Source organism: Ornithodoros turicata, chromosome 2, assembly GCF_037126465.1.
Source record: "Ornithodoros turicata isolate Travis chromosome 2, ASM3712646v1, whole genome shotgun sequence".
Lineage (NCBI taxonomy): Eukaryota > Metazoa > Arthropoda > Arachnida > Ixodida > Argasidae > Ornithodoros > Ornithodoros turicata.
Genome location: NC_088202.1, coordinates 133,409,961 through 133,427,899, shown reverse-complemented (window position 1 = coordinate 133,427,899; position 17,939 = coordinate 133,409,961). Strand labels below are relative to the sequence as shown.

At 46.9% G+C, this 17,939-nt stretch overlaps 2 protein-coding genes and 1 long non-coding RNA gene across 3 annotated transcripts; 2 read left to right on the top strand and 1 right to left on the bottom strand.

Annotated features, from left to right (window-relative positions):
* Nucleotides 1-3,042: 3,042 nt before the first annotated feature.
* On the top strand, nucleotides 3,043-12,813 carry LOC135384075 (uncharacterized). The gene is made up of 2 exons (XR_010420231.1): nucleotides 3,043-3,099; nucleotides 12,546-12,813. It is a non-coding gene; the product is annotated as an uncharacterized LOC135384075 (long non-coding RNA).
* Nucleotides 8,129-9,649, top strand: LOC135386447 (acetylcholinesterase-like). Its single transcript, XM_064616355.1, has one exon. It carries the CDS (start codon nucleotides 8,129-8,131, stop codon nucleotides 9,647-9,649), a length of 1,521 nt encoding a protein of 506 aa, XP_064472425.1.
* Nucleotides 12,814-14,802: 1,989 nt separating the features above from the next.
* On the bottom strand, nucleotides 14,803-17,044 carry LOC135384074 (uncharacterized). Its single transcript, XM_064613316.1, has 2 exons — nucleotides 16,847-17,044; nucleotides 14,803-16,769 (listed from the first exon to the last, which is right to left on the bottom strand). Exons 1-2 carry the CDS (start codon nucleotides 16,925-16,927, stop codon nucleotides 14,871-14,873), a joined length of 1,980 nt encoding a protein of 659 aa, XP_064469386.1. The 5' UTR covers nucleotides 16,928-17,044; the 3' UTR covers nucleotides 14,803-14,870.
* Nucleotides 17,045-17,939: the final 895 nt, after the last annotated feature.

Below are 17,939 nucleotides of genomic sequence, written 5' to 3'. Positions count from 1 at the left end.
GCATTCACTGGAGGGAGTATCAACTGTCATTCATCAATTGTGCTCCTACAGTATGATCCGGGGAAGCAAGCAACGCTTTCGTTTCCAAGCTTGGTGGGAAAGCCTTCTTGACGGCACTAGCAGTGATGAGGGGAAGCCACCTCCAAGGGATACCGACAGCGAAAGCAAAGTTTCTGCAGAGATGAGCGCGAACGCCGAAAAATGATCTTCCCAATTGCTTGTCTTTATTTCAGTGCCGTCGAAGCTTCTAGCATGAGACTGTCAGTGTAAACGCAGCAGAAGCACTTAGCGAAGAACTTAGAAGCGATGTTTTTTTTTTATATGTTTTCCAGTGAATGTGAATTTTTTTATATGTCTTCCAAAAATGTGGCATGATGCCAAGATGCAAACACAATACTGTTTCCTTTTTCAGCGATTCTTTGGTATGATGCGGGACAGCTGCGGCCAAAACCAACACCCAGATTCTGCAATCACACTGGGATTGTGTGTTCTGGTCACACTGGGATTGTGTTTGATGTGACAGGCAAATGCTAATGATCTATGAAAACAGATGGAAATGAAACGCAAAAACTTACGTTTTATCCGTACCTGTGTTCATGAGTCATTTCTGTACGAAGTATAGTGGATATATATATAAATATAGTGGATATGGCTGTACTGGGAGCCTGAGAACAACCTTCCTATCACGGGGATTTCTCGTTCGACATTTTGCATGTAAAGGCGCCCGTAAGCTGTGGCTAAATATCTGCTGCGGATAACAGTAATGCTGTAACACTTCATTAAAAGAAAGCAGGCGACCAACATAAGAAAACCTGCCGTTGTATACAGACGCTCAACAGCCGGGGCTCCCTTGGCTGTTCTACACACTACACACCTCTGCGAGTCCCGTAATGGCGGCTTTCCCACAAGGCGCACAGAAAAAGGTATTGCGAGTTAAATAAAATGCATCTGGAGACAAAAGGCGTAGATGGAAAATTGCATGGACACAAGATGGACGTGTTTCTTCATCAAGCTATCCTTGAGCTCTTGTTTCAAAGGTTTTTTTCGTAACCGGAATAAATAGAGCTAACCAAGGCGTAACTACGGGAGGGGCCGCGGTGCCAGCCTCCGTCAGTTCGCGAGCGCCGCCACACGGCCACAAATATTCGATGAATTCGGTACGAAATTCTCCTAACAGCGCTCGGGGAGAGATCGGCCTCCTTACTTCTACTCCGTGGGCGAGGGCTTTGAACTGTTGACCGTTGGAGTGGCATCAGCGAAAAGTGGAAGGTGGAAGCTGATGCGTTGTGTGCGCTTTGTATCAACCTGTATTTTTGAAAGTCAGCAACCGTAGAAATATTATGCGTTATGATGAAAGTGCCTGGGTGGGTGCGTGAACTGTTGCGTGATTTTGTATTGTACAGATGTGATCGACACCAGTTGTGGATACACCAATATACGCCGAGCAAAAGCGCACTGGTAAGAATAAGAATACTCTATCTCTGCGAAGGCAGTTAGTACGTGCAGAAACCGGAATGGCAGGATTCACATTTCATCGATTATTTTCAGGTACTCCGAGGTGCAGAACACCGTAATTGCTTTCCCGGAAGCGTGCTATACGTACAGATATCCCCATTGACATGACAAGGAACCTGGCAAATATATAACGACCGCCTGAAAGCCAAGCTTCATGACACAGGAAAGCAAGTCACAAAGCATGCCTCCTCTAGAAGAGGCTTGTTGCGAAGAAACCCTGTGATGTGTTTGTTAACTATGAAATTATAGATGAAAGATGAAAGTCACTGAAAAGGTTAGCCAGCTGTAGGACTCGAACCCACATCTTCTGGATTGCCGGCTTCTGGAGTGGCTGAGAAGGCGTGTTAGCTTAGCTCAATTGGTAGAGCCTCTACCAATTGAGCTAAGCTAACACGCCTTCTCAGCCACTTCCGGGGTGCGTCATCTGAAGGGTCAAACCAGCCACTCTCTCTCACTCATCCTCCTTTCACTCTTACATTTTTGCTCACTCATACACACATTCAAACACATCAGTTCTTTCATATGAAATTATACTTTTTTCAAACACCTGTGCAGCGATTTCGAGAAAAGTAGTGACATCGTATTTGCGTATCTATGAATAAGCTTGAGGAATAGTGTTTCCGTTCCAATATCTGTGTTTGTCACATTCCGACGTCCGCCTCGTAAACCAGTTGAATAATTAATAAAAGGCACAGAACCGCAGCACCGCAGAGCGCTCCGCAATGCTATATAAGCATGAAAAACAGCGTCCTCAGACGAACGCGATACACGCCGCCCTATCTAAGATCATAGCGAATGCGCTTGCGCAGAATTGGTCTTGCAACCACTGGGGTCGTATTTAGCGCTGCTGCTGCCCGAAATACGTTCACATTAGAGTCTATGGGAATATCTCCCCGTTCCGGTGGCCGCCCGCAGCCATCCTTTGGCATGGACAGTGGGGAGTTTCTTTCCCCTAACTCAGGTCCCCCAAGGTCGCCATTTTCTCATGTATTTACTCCTATTCCGATGCGTGCAATGCCGGAGGCTGCCCTTAGATACCCCACTGTTACCAGACGTTGGCTTGCGTTTGATTGTAGCGCGCTAAAGATCGAGTTGAAGCACAATCCAAGCCAGGCCAAGTCACCGAAGGAGAAATGGACGACTGCGCCTGCGACGCCTGGTACGACAGGTACGCTATGTGATGCACGCAGCCGTGCACTAGATCCTTCCGATCGCTCAACACGTTTAAAGACGGGACCAAAAAGTGAAACACGACACAGAAAGTTGTTATACGCGTTTTATTTGGACATATAAAAACTAGATTCATTCCCAGAAACAACAAAAACATTTTGCCGCTAAACTTAGCGCGCTGAAGTGATCCAGAACGGCAACAGTGGGGTATCTAGTGGCGGCCTTCTTCGTTGCACGCTTTTCTGAGGTGAGTTTGGGGGACCTGCCCTAACTATTGCGGAGCCACTCCGTTTGCGAGCAACCCTGCGAAGGCGAAGTCACATGGACGTTGTCACGTGTCGTGACAGAACGGGATCGCAACAACTGGTTGGCAGCGGTGGGATGGACTTCGCCGAGCCGTAACTTCTTGCTTGGGTGAGCGCTCTACATTTGCCGTCAGATTATAGCCAGGCTGCGAGTAGCCGGTAGGTAAAAATCTGATAGCCATGTTTTAGGCGGGCTCTAAAGCGTTACTGTGTTAAGAAAAGGATAGGGCATAGGGAACCTAAACACTCAGAAGAGAATATGGATCTCAACAAGTTAAGAGTGCCAGATGTACTCTCGTTACACGAAGAATTCGGAGTGCTGTAGGGCAGGTGAAACGGAAGCCCAAAACCATGGAGGTCATTCAGAGCATTGGAGTGGAAGGTGACGAACTGAAGTGCCGCACTGCTCGTCCAACACACCGACCGGGCACCGCAATTTATTCACGAGCTTGTGTCGGTGTCCCACGCCCCATGAAGCTCTCTATCTGGCGGTTATCCATGTCGAACGTTACGAGACGCACGCGAAACGGTTTTCTCAGGTTTTTTGGCGTCCGTTCTAGATCGAGAAGACGGCATACACGCGGCTTCACGGTGCACCGCGCAGTGCGGTCTTCTCGAATTTGAGCGGACGCCAAAAACCTAAGAAAACCGTTTCACATGCGTCTCGTTACGTTCGACATGAATAACCGGCAGTAGGTGAACTACATGGTGCACGGGACGCCGACACAAGCTCGTGAATAAATTGCGGTGCTCGATCGGTGTGTTGGGCGAGCCGCGCGACACTTTTGCGGCTTTTGCTTCATGGCCCCAACGCCGTCATCTGCTTTCAAAACAGTGGACATCCCACGAGATTCTCCTCCTGCTGGGCAATAAACCTCTCTCCGGCAAACGTCATCATGACGTTGGTAGACAGACCGAAACCGAAACAGATCGGAAGAGGAGAGCTGGGTTCCACGAATGGGCAATTGTTCGCTGAAACAAAAGTAGGACCGAAGGTCGCGTCCCTTTCAGAGACCATCGTAATCCCTCAAGACCTTGGCTTTCGGGCGCGACCTTGTTCGTCACTAGCTTTGAACGTGGTTCAACTCTACCAAACTCGTGGCGCTGTCGAACACTATGACGTCATTTGTTTACAAACAGGTAGAGGTCTATTGGCTGAGAGCGCGGCCTCTCGTCCCCACAGTGTGACAGTGTGTCCCCCCCGCGTGTGTGGACAGTGTGTGTCAGTGACTGACTGAGAGTCTTTGTCACTCATTGGTTTCATTGTAGATAGCCATTTGTGTTTTGCTAAGTGATCTGGAGCAGCCGGCTCTCGTAATGAGTGCCTATTTCTCCATTTTTTCTTTTCTAATCAACTCTACTCAACTCGTCCCCAGATATCTCAACTATACCACATAGTACACCACCATAGAGTACAGTGGCATTAACAAGAAGTGAACGCGTGATCTCTGTACCCCGAGGAGACAAAACACCCGCACTTCAGCATCATAACATTCGTAACAAACGACGCTGATGTCATTGTCCCGGATTTGCATGACGAAGAATAATGTTATGTTGGGCTTCAAAACAGTATCCCGGCGGTTAGCGCGGAAGGTCGTACAGTTAATCATGACAATGCTCACAAAGGAACTCTACAAAAAAACCACTACTGCTTTTTCACAACAGGTGCAGTGTCGAAGCAAAGGACATTGACCCCATAATAGTATGAAAGGGCACACATGTGACATGCTTTATCATTCTTCCGGAAGTAAAGCCACAATTTCGTTCACGATAACTCACTAATAGGACACCTTGTGTATATGGGATGCTGATTCCTTCATGTTAGTGTGGAGTGCCTTTCCCATGTGGCTTTGACTTGAAGTCAAGTTGACTTGAAAACTAGAAGCAGCTAACGAATGGTTTTAATGTGCTTCTCATACAAAATACATTCTCTCTGTTATCCATAGTTACAAAATATGCATTTTGGCATCTGCAGGTCAACCCCCTCCGCTGCTGTGTAAGTAATAAGATTCTAGGGATATATTCTTGATTCTAGCTAAATTTTTGAAAGGGCTTCTTGTGTTGGTACCGAAAATCGTGAGCCAAGTACACGTGAGATCAAAGCATATCCGCCGACATTGCCGCACTGGCCACGCCGGCGCTGGTGCTTACAATACTTAGTTTACATAAAAGGGGAAAAGAAGGGTCAGGAACAACCCACCATTAAAATAGCTGTTACCTGCCTTACCCCAGTAGCCGTTACAGGGAACATATTACTAGGAGGGCACGAGAGCTTTACCTCCTGTCCTGCATGTTAGGTTTATCAGGCGAAGCATCGAGGTCGCCGAGGGATTTAACGTTGGCAGAATCCATGATACTGTGGTTCTGAAAAGGGATAGATGCGTTGGTGGTCATATAAAGCATAAGGAGACAGGCTAGAAGTAAAGCAGGGACGGAGAGTTGTGGGGGAGAGCAAATGACTTGTACGAGGACGGTACCTCTACCTCCTCCCAGCGTGGAAATCTGGGAGGCGCCATGGTCGATATTTTGGATTCGCCCACGGCATTTCCACACGTGAATGCCTTATCCAATGCAATCCAATTCGTGTTTCCTTCCGCTTTCCTCCATGTGTGAAGTCTGCTTGTTTTGCTTGCATTCAGCGTGTTCGCTTGGGTTGCTATGGGTGTTATGAACAACATCAATCACTTTATTGCGATGAGAATGATGATTATGATTGGAGTGTTCCATCGCCGCAGGCGATGAAGGTTTAAACAGTATACGGTACTCGTTCATGGCGGAATTCCTATTCCGCCATGAACGAGTACCGTATACTGTTTAAACCTTCATCGCCTGCGGCGATGGAACACTCCAATCATAATCATCATCCTCATCGGAATAAAGTGATTGATGTTGTTCATAACACCACAAAGTTACAACCACAAATTCTGATTTAGATAAGTTACTTGTGCTGCCAAAGAAATTCCTTCGTATTTTGGATTGTCTACCTTATATAACCACACCAGCACTAGTCTGTTTCAACGGCACACCTTGATTAATATCCACAATTCATATAGATATGAATATACAATTTTAGATATAATTTTTTTTGTGCTGCTGTGGATTAAGCTGGGCAAAGGTCCGTGCTGAGCTGCTGCCAGGGATTAAACTGAGGCATGCTCTTTTATTCGTCCTCCTCCTTGAGCCCTTCCCACCAAGGAGCGCTACACTACTACCGAACTGCTCATCAAAGGTCCCGAACTACTGTTTTATCACTGTTTTACCTCAAAGAACATAGTTATATCATCATTCATATCATCATAGCGCCCAGAGTTTTTCGCATATCCCCCAATGTGGAACCGGATATGGTGAACGGAGTGTTGCATATATGTATACTAACATGTATCTTGAACGGACCGTCGCTTGATTCACTAACAGCGTCAAAGAAAGACATTCATACTGCATGCGTTGAGTCCACATGCCACGGATGCTTTTTGCAGTGCTTAATTAATGGCATTTCTGTACTGGAAGCTGTGAGCCCGACAAGTCGTCACTGCGACTTTTTTTTTTTTTCGCGGCTACTACCATATTATGATGTGGAAATAAAATATTTAATTCAGTTGATTCATTCATTTAACTGGTTGAAAGCGGGACTTGTCCTGTGCTTTCTGGCGTCACGTCCATCTGTTGTCGCTCCCTTGCTAGATCAATACCAATGAGATAGCACGGTTCACTGTCTAGCTTCATTGACAAACTTCATCTGTGTAGCAGTAGCCGCCGTTTTTCTAGGAATGTATACTTACAATAACTTAAACAATTAAAAAGAAATAAAGAACGCACGTTTATCTACTGACCCGCATTCCGTCAAGCACTTGTGACATCGCACTGCGCATGTATACGAGGACGAAGTACAGCTGCTTTAAATTCAATCTAACTACACATCTACGAACTTCACCCGTTATCGCAGGGTGTTTGTGTATGACTATCTCCATCAAAGGCTTACACTAGTGCTACAAGTCAGGCAGAACTTTTTTCGACGGAGATGGCTCCTGACCGAAATGGTCGGCTGTCGATACAGCCGATACAGGGCGTGGCAGCGTTTGACATCGCCTGGATGAGCAATATATGCCACTGGGGGGGCGGGAGGGGGGCATTCAGATGAATAGAATGTACCGAGAGTGTTCATTTATTAAACTCGTGTGATGCGGGAGTCGGAGTCGTGACGTATGAGAGTCGCCGTCGACTCTCGAGCACATGTAGTACTGCATCCTCGAATTTTAGGATGGGAGATACTGTTACGTGGATGATGTCATGAGAGGCTCGCCGCGGCATTTTCGAACACCATGAGTCGACTCTGATGTGAGTTGATCGAGATGAGCTGCCCGTGTCCAAGAAACGAACGGAACCAGAGTGAGGAGTTGAGTTTGGCTACTTCACGCTTCACGCCATAGCACTCTCGTAATAACTAGAAACCAAGCCCCCGAAGGGGTGCATCTCAATATGGCAGTCGCCATGATCGACACGGTAGGCCTAGCGTGATACGAACGGTGTCTCCTGCGAGTTCCATACGCCGTTCCTTCATGTCGCAGCCCAAGGTTCAAACCGTACGATACCAGTTCCCTACGAAATCCAAGCGAACCAGTGAAGGCAGACAAACACACAGCCGGATTAAAGCAAGAAAGCAATGAAGCATAAGCAGGAGTAGGCCCGACCCTCTCCAGTATTCGATTTTTAACGAACCCACGAAGTGACCCAGGGTTCACTTTCATTTTTAACCTGATCTTCTGGTACGGCAGAGGAAGGGAACGAGAGCCCTATCGAACGGCGGCACCCAGAAGCAGACGGGCCGAGAGCCGCTGGATATCATTAAAGCGCGGAATGTTCTTCCGCAGCCTGCAACATGTGAAAGCTTCGAAACGCAGCGGGGAATACACGACGAAACATAAACGAGACGAAACAGGAAATCGAAACTCTCGTTGTCATGGTAAAAAGAAAGGAAATAGAAAAGAAGAAAGAAAGAATGAAAGAAAAAAACACGACCCTGATGCAGGAGACGGCACTTATGTTCTCTCTCACTCGGTATGCTACTCCTCGCCTCCTCACTCACACTGTGCACGCCCGTATAACTTCATCTGCAGCATTGGTCTTTCATGCGTGGAGGAATGCTGGTGCTCCGAGGTACAGTTCAATGGCTTTCCCTCTGGCTGATAGCTGCATTATACGTGCAGAACGTTTGCAGTTCAGCGGCAAATCATGTGATCGCCCGTACTTCATCAGGTCTGGTTCTTGGAACACGGACATGCAACGAATGGGATTGTGTCGATGCTTTCCTTGGCATTCCTTACGCCCAGCCACCCGTTAACCATCTTCGGTTTCAGAGACCCTTGGTTGTGCCACCGTGGTCAGGTATTTTCAGCGCCACGAAGCTACCAAAGCCTTGTTTCCAGAGAACTGGTAATGTTCCACCGACCCCTTGGGGAAGTAACGATTCCACCAGTACGGAAGATTGTCTCTACCTGAACATCTGGGCTCCACAGTGGAGGCAGCAGACTTTACCAGTCATGGTATGGCTTCATGGTGGCTCATTCCGAATTGGATCGACAGATCTCGAGATGTACAACGGCGAAACCCTTTCGAGCTATGGGCGCGTGATCGTGGCATCTGTTAACTACCGGCTAGGTGCTCTCGGATTTCTCTACGCTGGAGTGTCGGATATCGATGGCAATATGGGGCTCTGGGATCAGCACTTAGCTTTGCGTTGGATAAAAGAAAATATAATTTTCTTTGGTGGCGATCCGTCTAGAATAATACTCTTTGGCCAAAGTGCCGGAGGAATAGCGGGAGGTCTCCATGCGATCTCTCCTTTGAGCGAGGGTCTGATCAAGGGGATCGTCATGATGAGCGGAACACCTGCCTGGGATATACCCTGGGAGAACAGCGGTGGACCAGAAAGGGCTGTAGAGCTTGCAAGAAGGGTTGGATGCATCAGAACAAGTCTGCACCCAAGGATCGACCCTTACGTCGTCCGGTGTATGCAGAGTACGCCTGCCGAAAATATCTTGAAAGCAGAGCTGTCAATGTTCTCTGATCATTTATTGACATTCCTCCCGCGATATGGCGACGAATTAATCCCTACAGAGCCGGAAACAGCCCTTCAAGAGGGCAAGCTCCTTCCAGTGGATGTATTAGCGGGTAGCATGGTGAACGAGGGAACGTTTACTTATTATCTGCAACGACCGTGTGGAATAGGGCTCGGTTGGACAGCGAACGGTATCGACAAGAACGTTGCAAGAGAATTCCTTACATCGTTCTTCCAAGACCAGTTACCGCAGGCTGCTTTGGAGCAAGTAATTCACTACTACTTAGATGCCGTTGACCCAGCCAATTCAACAGCAGTGTTCAGACGAATGACAGCCGCTGCAGGAAACTTTTTACTCGAGTGTCCAACAGTGTTCGCTCTCCAGGATATCAGTGCCCATTGGCCCCGGGTTTATTCTTATCGATTTGGACATCGGTCCGCTATGAGCCCGTGGCCAGAGGAATTCGGTGTAACTCATGCCGACGAGGTACCGTTTGTCTTCGGGGTTCCCCTGCGCAGGCATGGCTTAGGTTACTCCTCTGGTGATATCGAAATGAGTAAAATCTTAATGTTGGCGTGGTCCAGCTTCGCTCATCACGGGTAAGCAGTACTTCAAATACGTCGTATTGACCTGCCGCCCATTTTCTCATGGTAAAGTGCGCGGACACGTAAAAGTGCTCGTCGCCATTATACCGTGCGTGTTGTACACGGCGCCCTTCGGCTACTATTGTTCGCTGCCCTTGATACAGAGTAGTCTCTGAATGTTTTTACTTCTATGTTTATATGCGAATTTCTGCAAAGTTTCGCAATATTGGGGAATGTTCTCGCAATCTGAAAATATTGAGGTCGCACGATTGGAGTACACCATGACCAGCACAGGTGCGCGCGACCAAACACTGCATAGTTATTTTGACGGATCATTCACCTTTTCAAGAATTACTCACGTGAAGCATCCACCAACGCTTGCCAACTTCAAAGGTAGCGCACACAATTGCACAGTTTTGGTGTCGCGAAAGCAGCAGGCTACGCCGTCACATATCTGTGTCGTCGTTGTGGTGTGCCGTGTGTCGAGATTTCGGCGCACGCTAAATAACACTCAGGTGGGCAAAATTAATCCACGGACCCGACCACTGAGACGGCGCCTATGATCGCAGTTGTCTGGCGACGTAAAGCCTCGAATTATTATTACGGATCAATTCAGTCTGTAAAGTAGGAGCATAAAAAACGCAGACAACATGAAGGACGGGAAACGCAAAGCATAGGAGGTAAAAAAAGAAACAGAAGGGTGGTGTGCTAGAATAGGAGACGGGAAAAGGGGTTAGTTGTGAGAAGCAGGGCGTGGTCTGTGGTCCCTTGTCTCTTTGTTGTCCCGTTTTTGTGTCTGCCACTGATCCAAACTTGTGCAATACCCAACTACCCCAAGCAGCACACAATATTGGACTCATGTTGGTTGGTCATTGGCGATACGGGTCCAATATGGAACCCGTTTTGTCAGGATTTCCCCCATATTGGCTCAAACTTGGCAATATGGCCCCAATATTGCCAAGTTTGAGCCAATATGGGGGAAAGTCCTGGCAATATGGGCCCCATATTGCCAATGCACACCCCATACTGACTGAAAATGCAGAAAATGGTAAGGACCCGTGTTATACCAAATGCCCGGCAATATCAGCAATCAATCAGCATCAGCACGGCAATATTGGACGTTGAAGCGTGTGAAATGCCCAATTCAATGCGTCGTCATATCCAACAAATTCCCGCAGATGATACGTGGCAGCATACGTGGGAATCCCAATGTAATGCAACTCAACAATTTAACATTGCACTTGCTGCAAACAGCCGCCATCTTGCTTTGCGATGCCAATGCCAATCGGTCGAACCGACTGAGAGCGCGGTAGTTCGAACGAAATCACGCGTCTACAACTAATGTGCATGCGCGACACTTGGATCGGACGTTTCATTCAGATTAAAATGTGGTTCCTCTAATGACAACGGAATTGTGGCAAGTCAAGTAAAAAAAAACCGTAAAAAGTAAACCAAAAGTATGTCTGTCACCGTCACGAAAATGTTTCGATCCTTTGTACGCTGGGAGCGTCTTGGAAACTATTGGTTCATATACAGTATTGCGATTCCAATGAAGGTTTCTGAGGGACGTTTGGCATTGGCTGCTCCGTGGGACTGCCTGGGTCCTTCAGTAAGACGGGCTAGCACCTGTTCTTCGTTTTTAGGGCGATGCAGTGTTGTTTTTGTAACGCTATGCAACGTGGATGAATAAGCGGATTTGGAGAAATGAAAAAGCAAAAAGAAGAGAGAAGTAATATCAGTGGTGGATATTATACTGGATAATGCTTTGTTATTACAGGGACACCCCGTTGGCGTTATCACGGAAATATTGGCGCAATATGGGCAAAATGGGCTTTCCAATACGGGCAGCCATATTGGGCAGCCATATTGGTCCAATATGGAGTCTGGTTGCACTCCCCATATTGGCGGCCCACATTGGACCAATATTGGTAATCCTGGCAGACCGCATGGTTCCAACATTGGACCAATACTGGCGTGTTGCTTGGGACCCCACTTCAAGACTTTCGTATATCTGCTACCATTTGCTGAAAGGTTATCGCTCCGATGACGATATACGCCGATCCGGTGTTCCGTGCTTTTTTGTCGGGGCCTGTGCGTCACAATGACGTGCAACCGGCCGGTATTTAAGCGGCACGGCCGGTTACTTGTTGCGCGTGCATGTTGAAAGGCACTACAGACAGTGTTTTGCCGGTATTTTAGCACAGAATGCGTTCTCGTGTACTTGTGATCGGAAAAATACATTCATGTACGCAAATATCGTTGTGGCATTTATATTACACTAAACGGTCATTTGCTTTTTCTCTGTCTCTCTAGCGCCCTCGCAACAACATGCGCCCCGCAAAAAACGACGCGGATTCACTTTCGGGCAAGTTTCGGTGCACACGGTATTTAAGAGGAACTGCGTGTTCTTCTTGAGAGGTAATGCGGACAGGTATTGTGCTTGTCCCATCCTGCAGTTGGCAATGCAAACAGCGTCCGTGCTCAAAACCCCAAAACACTGATTGGGTTCTGGGCATTGGCATACGCAGTTTTCGATAAACTGCGTGATCTTTTTGAGATGTGATGTGGACAGGTATTGCGCTTGTCCCATCCTGCAGTTGGCAATGCAAACAGCGTCCGTGCTCAAAACCCCAAATCACTGATTACGTCTGTGCGTTTGCATCTTGAATGTCATAGAGACCAAAAAGTATTTGGCTATTCCATTTTAGAGACGTGCTCACTCGAAGTGTATGAGTTCTGTATGTCATTCTTTGCTAACTACCAATTATTTATACATGCATTACTCGCTTATCATATTTCGTTGTAATCCTGTTGCTGTACCTTTGAACCTGAAATGTGCCTTTATCGCAAATTTCTGAGCTAGAACAATTTCGCATAAATATACGTGCCTTTTTTTTCTTTTTTATTCAACGCAGAACTCCGGTACTTCCCGATAACGTCGCCTGGACGTCGTTCGGATCTCCCGGCGAGCCATCCGTCATTTTCCGGCAGGGCAGTTTTACCACTGCACACAACGTTCTTGCGAAGGAATGCAACTTCTGGAGGTCACTTTTCGAGACACGGTGTCGACAAGGGGACCGGACGAAAACGACGTAGTCCGCTTGTGTGTCGGTTGTTACAGTAAACGTGAATGCTCGTTGCCTGCATAGAAGGGCCTTGACAATAAATGTCGACGTTCCCGTTGCTCAGAGTGCTTGCGAGAGTTCGGCTGCTAATGGTGTATCCACGTTTTGTCTGTGGTCACAAACTTTGTGCGTAACAAAGTAGTACATCGTAAACTGAGCGAAGAAATGTTTTATGGAGAAATGCGGTGAACTGCTGACCATATCAACAAACAAGCCCACGTACTCGTGGCCAGCTGATTTTTCGAGGCAGATAGTCGTAAGAAGCACGAAATCAGCTGGTACTGTCCAAGCTAATGTAACCTGAATTTTAGCGAGTGAGCTAATGTGTTATTCTATTACGACAGATGATGCTCACATACACTTTTTCCTCTCATCTCACCTGCTGTTAGAAACTAGCTGATGGGTGAGGACAGCATTTAATCTTCTTTACACATTTCTTTCTTTGCTCCGACTAAATGCATATCCACGGAGTTTCTTGCCTACCGTTTTATGTACATTGCAACCGAAAAAGAAAGAAAGAAAAAAGAAAATAGCACGTTCGGTTGCTTGTGTAGCCTGTGTTGTGTTGTTTATTTACTTTCAGAGCTTTCAAGCTCTGAATCACATTGTGCGCTTACACCGCTATTGCTGTTTGATTACAAGGGTTATCAGAGAACCTGAAACCCGCTGGAACAAAAGACACGAAAACGAAACCGTGGCGTCTCCTCACGTGCATTTGTTTTCAGCCAGTAGCCGACGACATTCGAGAGGGCGCCACATCTTACGCAATTAGCCTCGCATCTTTCAAAACCAAGCGCCACCTATGGCAGGCAACGGCTCATGGGAACTTACAGCACCTCAAAACTTTACGAGACGGCCAGTGTGCGCAGCAGCAGCGCCAGCAGAGGTAAATCATACCCGAAGCAGACGACAGAGCAGTGTCCCTTAAAGTTCCCATGCTACTTTGCGCCGCGATTCGTGGCGCGCCCATCTTTGTAAAATCGTCTATTCCAATGCTTATTCAATAAACAGCCGGACTATCACCATCGAGAAAGTCACTATTTGTCTCAAGACATATAAGCATCGTGATCTCATCAAACCACTCTGGCGTTCGTTGATATTGTAAGGGTACGAAATAATGTAATTGGACGACAAGTTATGTTAAATTATGCAAGCCTAATCATACGAGCATATTGGGGCAGCACAGGACCTGCGACGTCAGCCATGTCAATTTCGCCTGGACAACGGTGTTTCGCCACCGCTTTGGGGCCATTCTAGGCAACAACAACAACAACTTTATTTTCGGTCTTGGAGAAGAGAATAATGCTCCCATGGCGCCTGCAACAAGCGTTTACGAGGCATTTGCTACTGCGTGAAAATTTTCTCAAAACCGCTGTCGTCAAACAAAGCCGCCGTGCATTCAGCCTGTGCACTGCATGAGCAGACAACAGGAAGTGGTATATGCGAGAGAGAAGTGCAAGTTGTTTTTCGCTGTCATGTGGCCGCTCCGGGTGTCTCGTATACTCCGTGTGGGTCCGTCAAAAGAGGGGCACCATTAGCCATTAGCAACGTAGCCATTAAATCGGCTTTCTGTATCTAGGTATCGTTGGCACCACTCCCACCCTGACGTCGCGTTCGGCGTTATCAAGCGAGAAATATACAACACATTTCTCTCACGCTTAGAATACCGTACATAGAAAAAGAGAAGAAACCGAGATGTCACTTTGCAGTCAACATCACACGAAGTGACAATGAGGCTTGTGCAGTGACGTCATGTTTGGTCACGTGACATTGGAAAACATATTGCTGTCTGAAGTCACAGTAGGAGGGCATCCCGTGAGTTGTTGTGGTATGCCTGCAATAACGAGAGAAAATTGTAAAAACATACGCTGCTGCTTCATTCGGCCCGAAGAAAGACGCCTCTGAAGCATCGCCATGTTTTCCCATGTCACATGGCTCCAAGGCGCGCATAGGCTGCGCGTGACATCACGTGCACAAGGCTCATTGGTCTGCTACTAACAGTGGCCAAAGTATGCATGGCCACGATGACGATGCTTAAATTTATGTCTTAGCCTCTGGAGTTCGGGTATTTATTCAAACAGATATTTCTCTTGATGAAAGTTCTTTCTCACTTTCTCATATACATATACAATAGCGCTCCACAGACGTTGAACTCAAACAATACGACTGATTCCTGTACATGTCTAATCGTGCAAGCTTCTCCAAAGTCATATTGCCTTCTCTTGAAACGCTTACAGAACCTTCCAAAATTGCTTGCCCAGGGTCCGTTACGATCGTAATCCAATAATACTTATTACCTTTGTTCGTCAATACAGAGTTTTTTCGCACGTTGGTGACTTCTTTCAAGCTATGGTTTCTGCACATTCCAGGAGCGTCTCTTCTCAACCATTCGTTAATGGTATATACGATGAATTTCGCTATGATTACATTTACACTCTCCTTTACGTCACCTTCCTCCGGCTCGTGGCAGCAGCAGTAATAAGGATCTATTGATGCCTCCTCGCAGGTCCTGTTCTCAGGGATTTCGTGAAGCAAGCTCAACCCGTGCTCCGTTCGGAACTCCCTGTTCTTGCTGGTTCGTGAAAGATGTGCCAGCTCCACAACCGTGGCATGAATGTCAAATGCCGTTGTTAGCCTGTGTTGGTTTAATTCCAGGTTCCTCATAAGTTCGGGATATCTTGCACGGAAAGCCGGTGGAAACATGAGAAGGCAGAACGGTAGACGGTCCTCATAATGTCCCATTATGGTCCTACGAGTCTTGCCATAGCGCAGGCCGTGGTCGGAGAGGAATATTAGTAGTGTCTTGTTCATCACGCCCGATTTCGTGAGCGCTTCGAACGTCTGCCGAAGTGAGATATCGGTGTATCCAGCATGGTTGAAGTAGTCGTGTGAAAGAACGCTTGTCCACGTGAAACTGAACGACGGTCGATTTTTAAAAAGAGCTAGCAGCGATGAAACGTAGCTAAGGTACAAGTCTGTCTCAATCCGTTGCCCCAAACAAGGTCTGTCGTAAGGGGGTCCTCCAAGCGCTATTCCAAGCATGAACGGCCTGGGGTAGTAGTCGGTCGGTTGTCTCTGGAATCCCTCGCATCGATAGGTGAATAGTCCACCATGAGGGTCCTCTTCTAAGAATAGTGTCCTGTAGCCAAGATCCGAATACATATCCCACACCCAACTCACGTTATTAAAGAGACCTTTTATGCAAATGTCTGAGGTCTCCGGAAATACCTCGCCGGCTAGCATTGCGAATCGGTTAGGGAAAGAACTGTCTCCCACCTTCGTGTACCCAAACAGTTCTACTGGTTGGAAGTTCTTGAATAGATATTCCCTGGAAAACCGTAGCTGGCGCATTGAATTCAGCCGCGAAACGCTGTCCACGCCGAGGAATAGGATACTTAAGCTAACATCGTTGCCCTGTATTGTCCGCCTCAATCTCTTCCTGCAGCGCTGCTCCACGGACGACTTTAGTAGTGGAATCATAAAAAATTCCTTGTACGTCTTGTTCCTTTCCAATTGGCATTGCACCTTGATATATTCGTGGACTAATGGTCTTCCGAAGTGTAATGTAGGCTTATTGTAACCAAAGGCGATGAAGTCGGCCTGATGTATGGAATTATTCATTCTGAAGTACTGATAGCTACAGCGTACCTTCTCGGGAGTACTATTGTAAAAATTTCTCAAAATATCAGCGTTGATAGAAAGCGTTCTTCCCTCTTGTTCAATAAACGAAGGGTCGGGGTATTTGGAACAGTTGTAGTATTGGCTTGTGCTGTAAAAATGGGCTATGGACATGTCAAGTGGATCAAAGTCTGGTATTTGACATGCACTCGTGTGAACGGCATACCCTGTAACGACAGGCTTGACTGGCTTGAGTACGTTGATTTTCTTTGGAAATATCCTTATTGGAATACGGCCAACGCCATAGGCGAAGGATATCAGCAGGCAAATTTGGAGACTGAGTACCGCTAGGAGGAGATTCTTTACAATGGATCTTGAATTTTCACAAGGTGACACCTACAAGAAAGGCAAGGTGAGATAGTTGATGTTGATGACATGATCAAGGTGACATTCCGGCATCTAGCTTTAGTTACCTGGTGTTTGCGTCGTGTGGCCTGTCCGGCCGTTTTGTCCTTCCTACAGTGCACGCAAATTGCACTGCTGCACGATCGCATCGCTTTCCAATGATTAGTCGCCAAGAAATATTGCGTTCCAAACCTTCCTTCTTCTTCTTCTCCCAAGGAGATGATGGCAGTGAGCCACTAAGGGAGATTGGCCAAGACAAAAGGGACCTTCCTTCTTCTTCTTCCTCAGACGCTTTCAGACATATGTCGGCACAGTTCCCCTAGAAGACGGCCCAGGACGCACATTTCCCCAGGGCGTCAGTCGTGACGTTGCCCACATACGTGAGGCCGACAACGGCCAGCCCTTTCATCACCACCACCACCACCACCATCTTCTTGTGCCACATAGGAAATGGCCCTTCCTTCTAACCACTGATCTGGATTGTAAAAGGACGACTTGATCTCCATCTTTATCTTGATCTCCATCATAGAGATATTGCATCTTTATACATAGAGATCAGTGCTTCTAACAAACAAAGGCACTGCAATCTTCCTCTTCTTTCGCTTTGAAGGCAGTTTCATGGAGTAGAATAAAAAAACGCGGTACATAACCTGGAATCTTTTTTCATTCTTTCTAAACAACAACAGCATAGACAGCAACAACAACGTCTTCCTATATTAATTTAGCTTTAGCAAATCGAAGATACCTGTCATTTTTCAAGCCTTTGCACGAGTAAAGCACGAAGAAAATATGCACCAAAACCTCCGGAAATATACATGCAACTATGCGTCGAAAATCTTGGAAATATTCAATAAAAATCCGCAATGTATCTGCAATGTCCTTCATTGTGCTTGACATGATGATGGTGCGCATGATGTCACGATGACCTCTCTACACTGTTATAAAAAATGTATTCTTATAAAGTGGTTGTCCGTCAAAACTGACGGACGCTCGACCGCTCTGTACGAGCGTGGCATAACGTTCGTTTGCACTGGAACAGTGTGAAAAGCAGTCTTTGACGATGTAATCACCTGTATCATTATTGGACGGTCGTCCATATGCTTAAACGGAAAGAACGTCCACATTCGTCCAGCGTTCTTTGCATTGCACAGAAGGGTATTA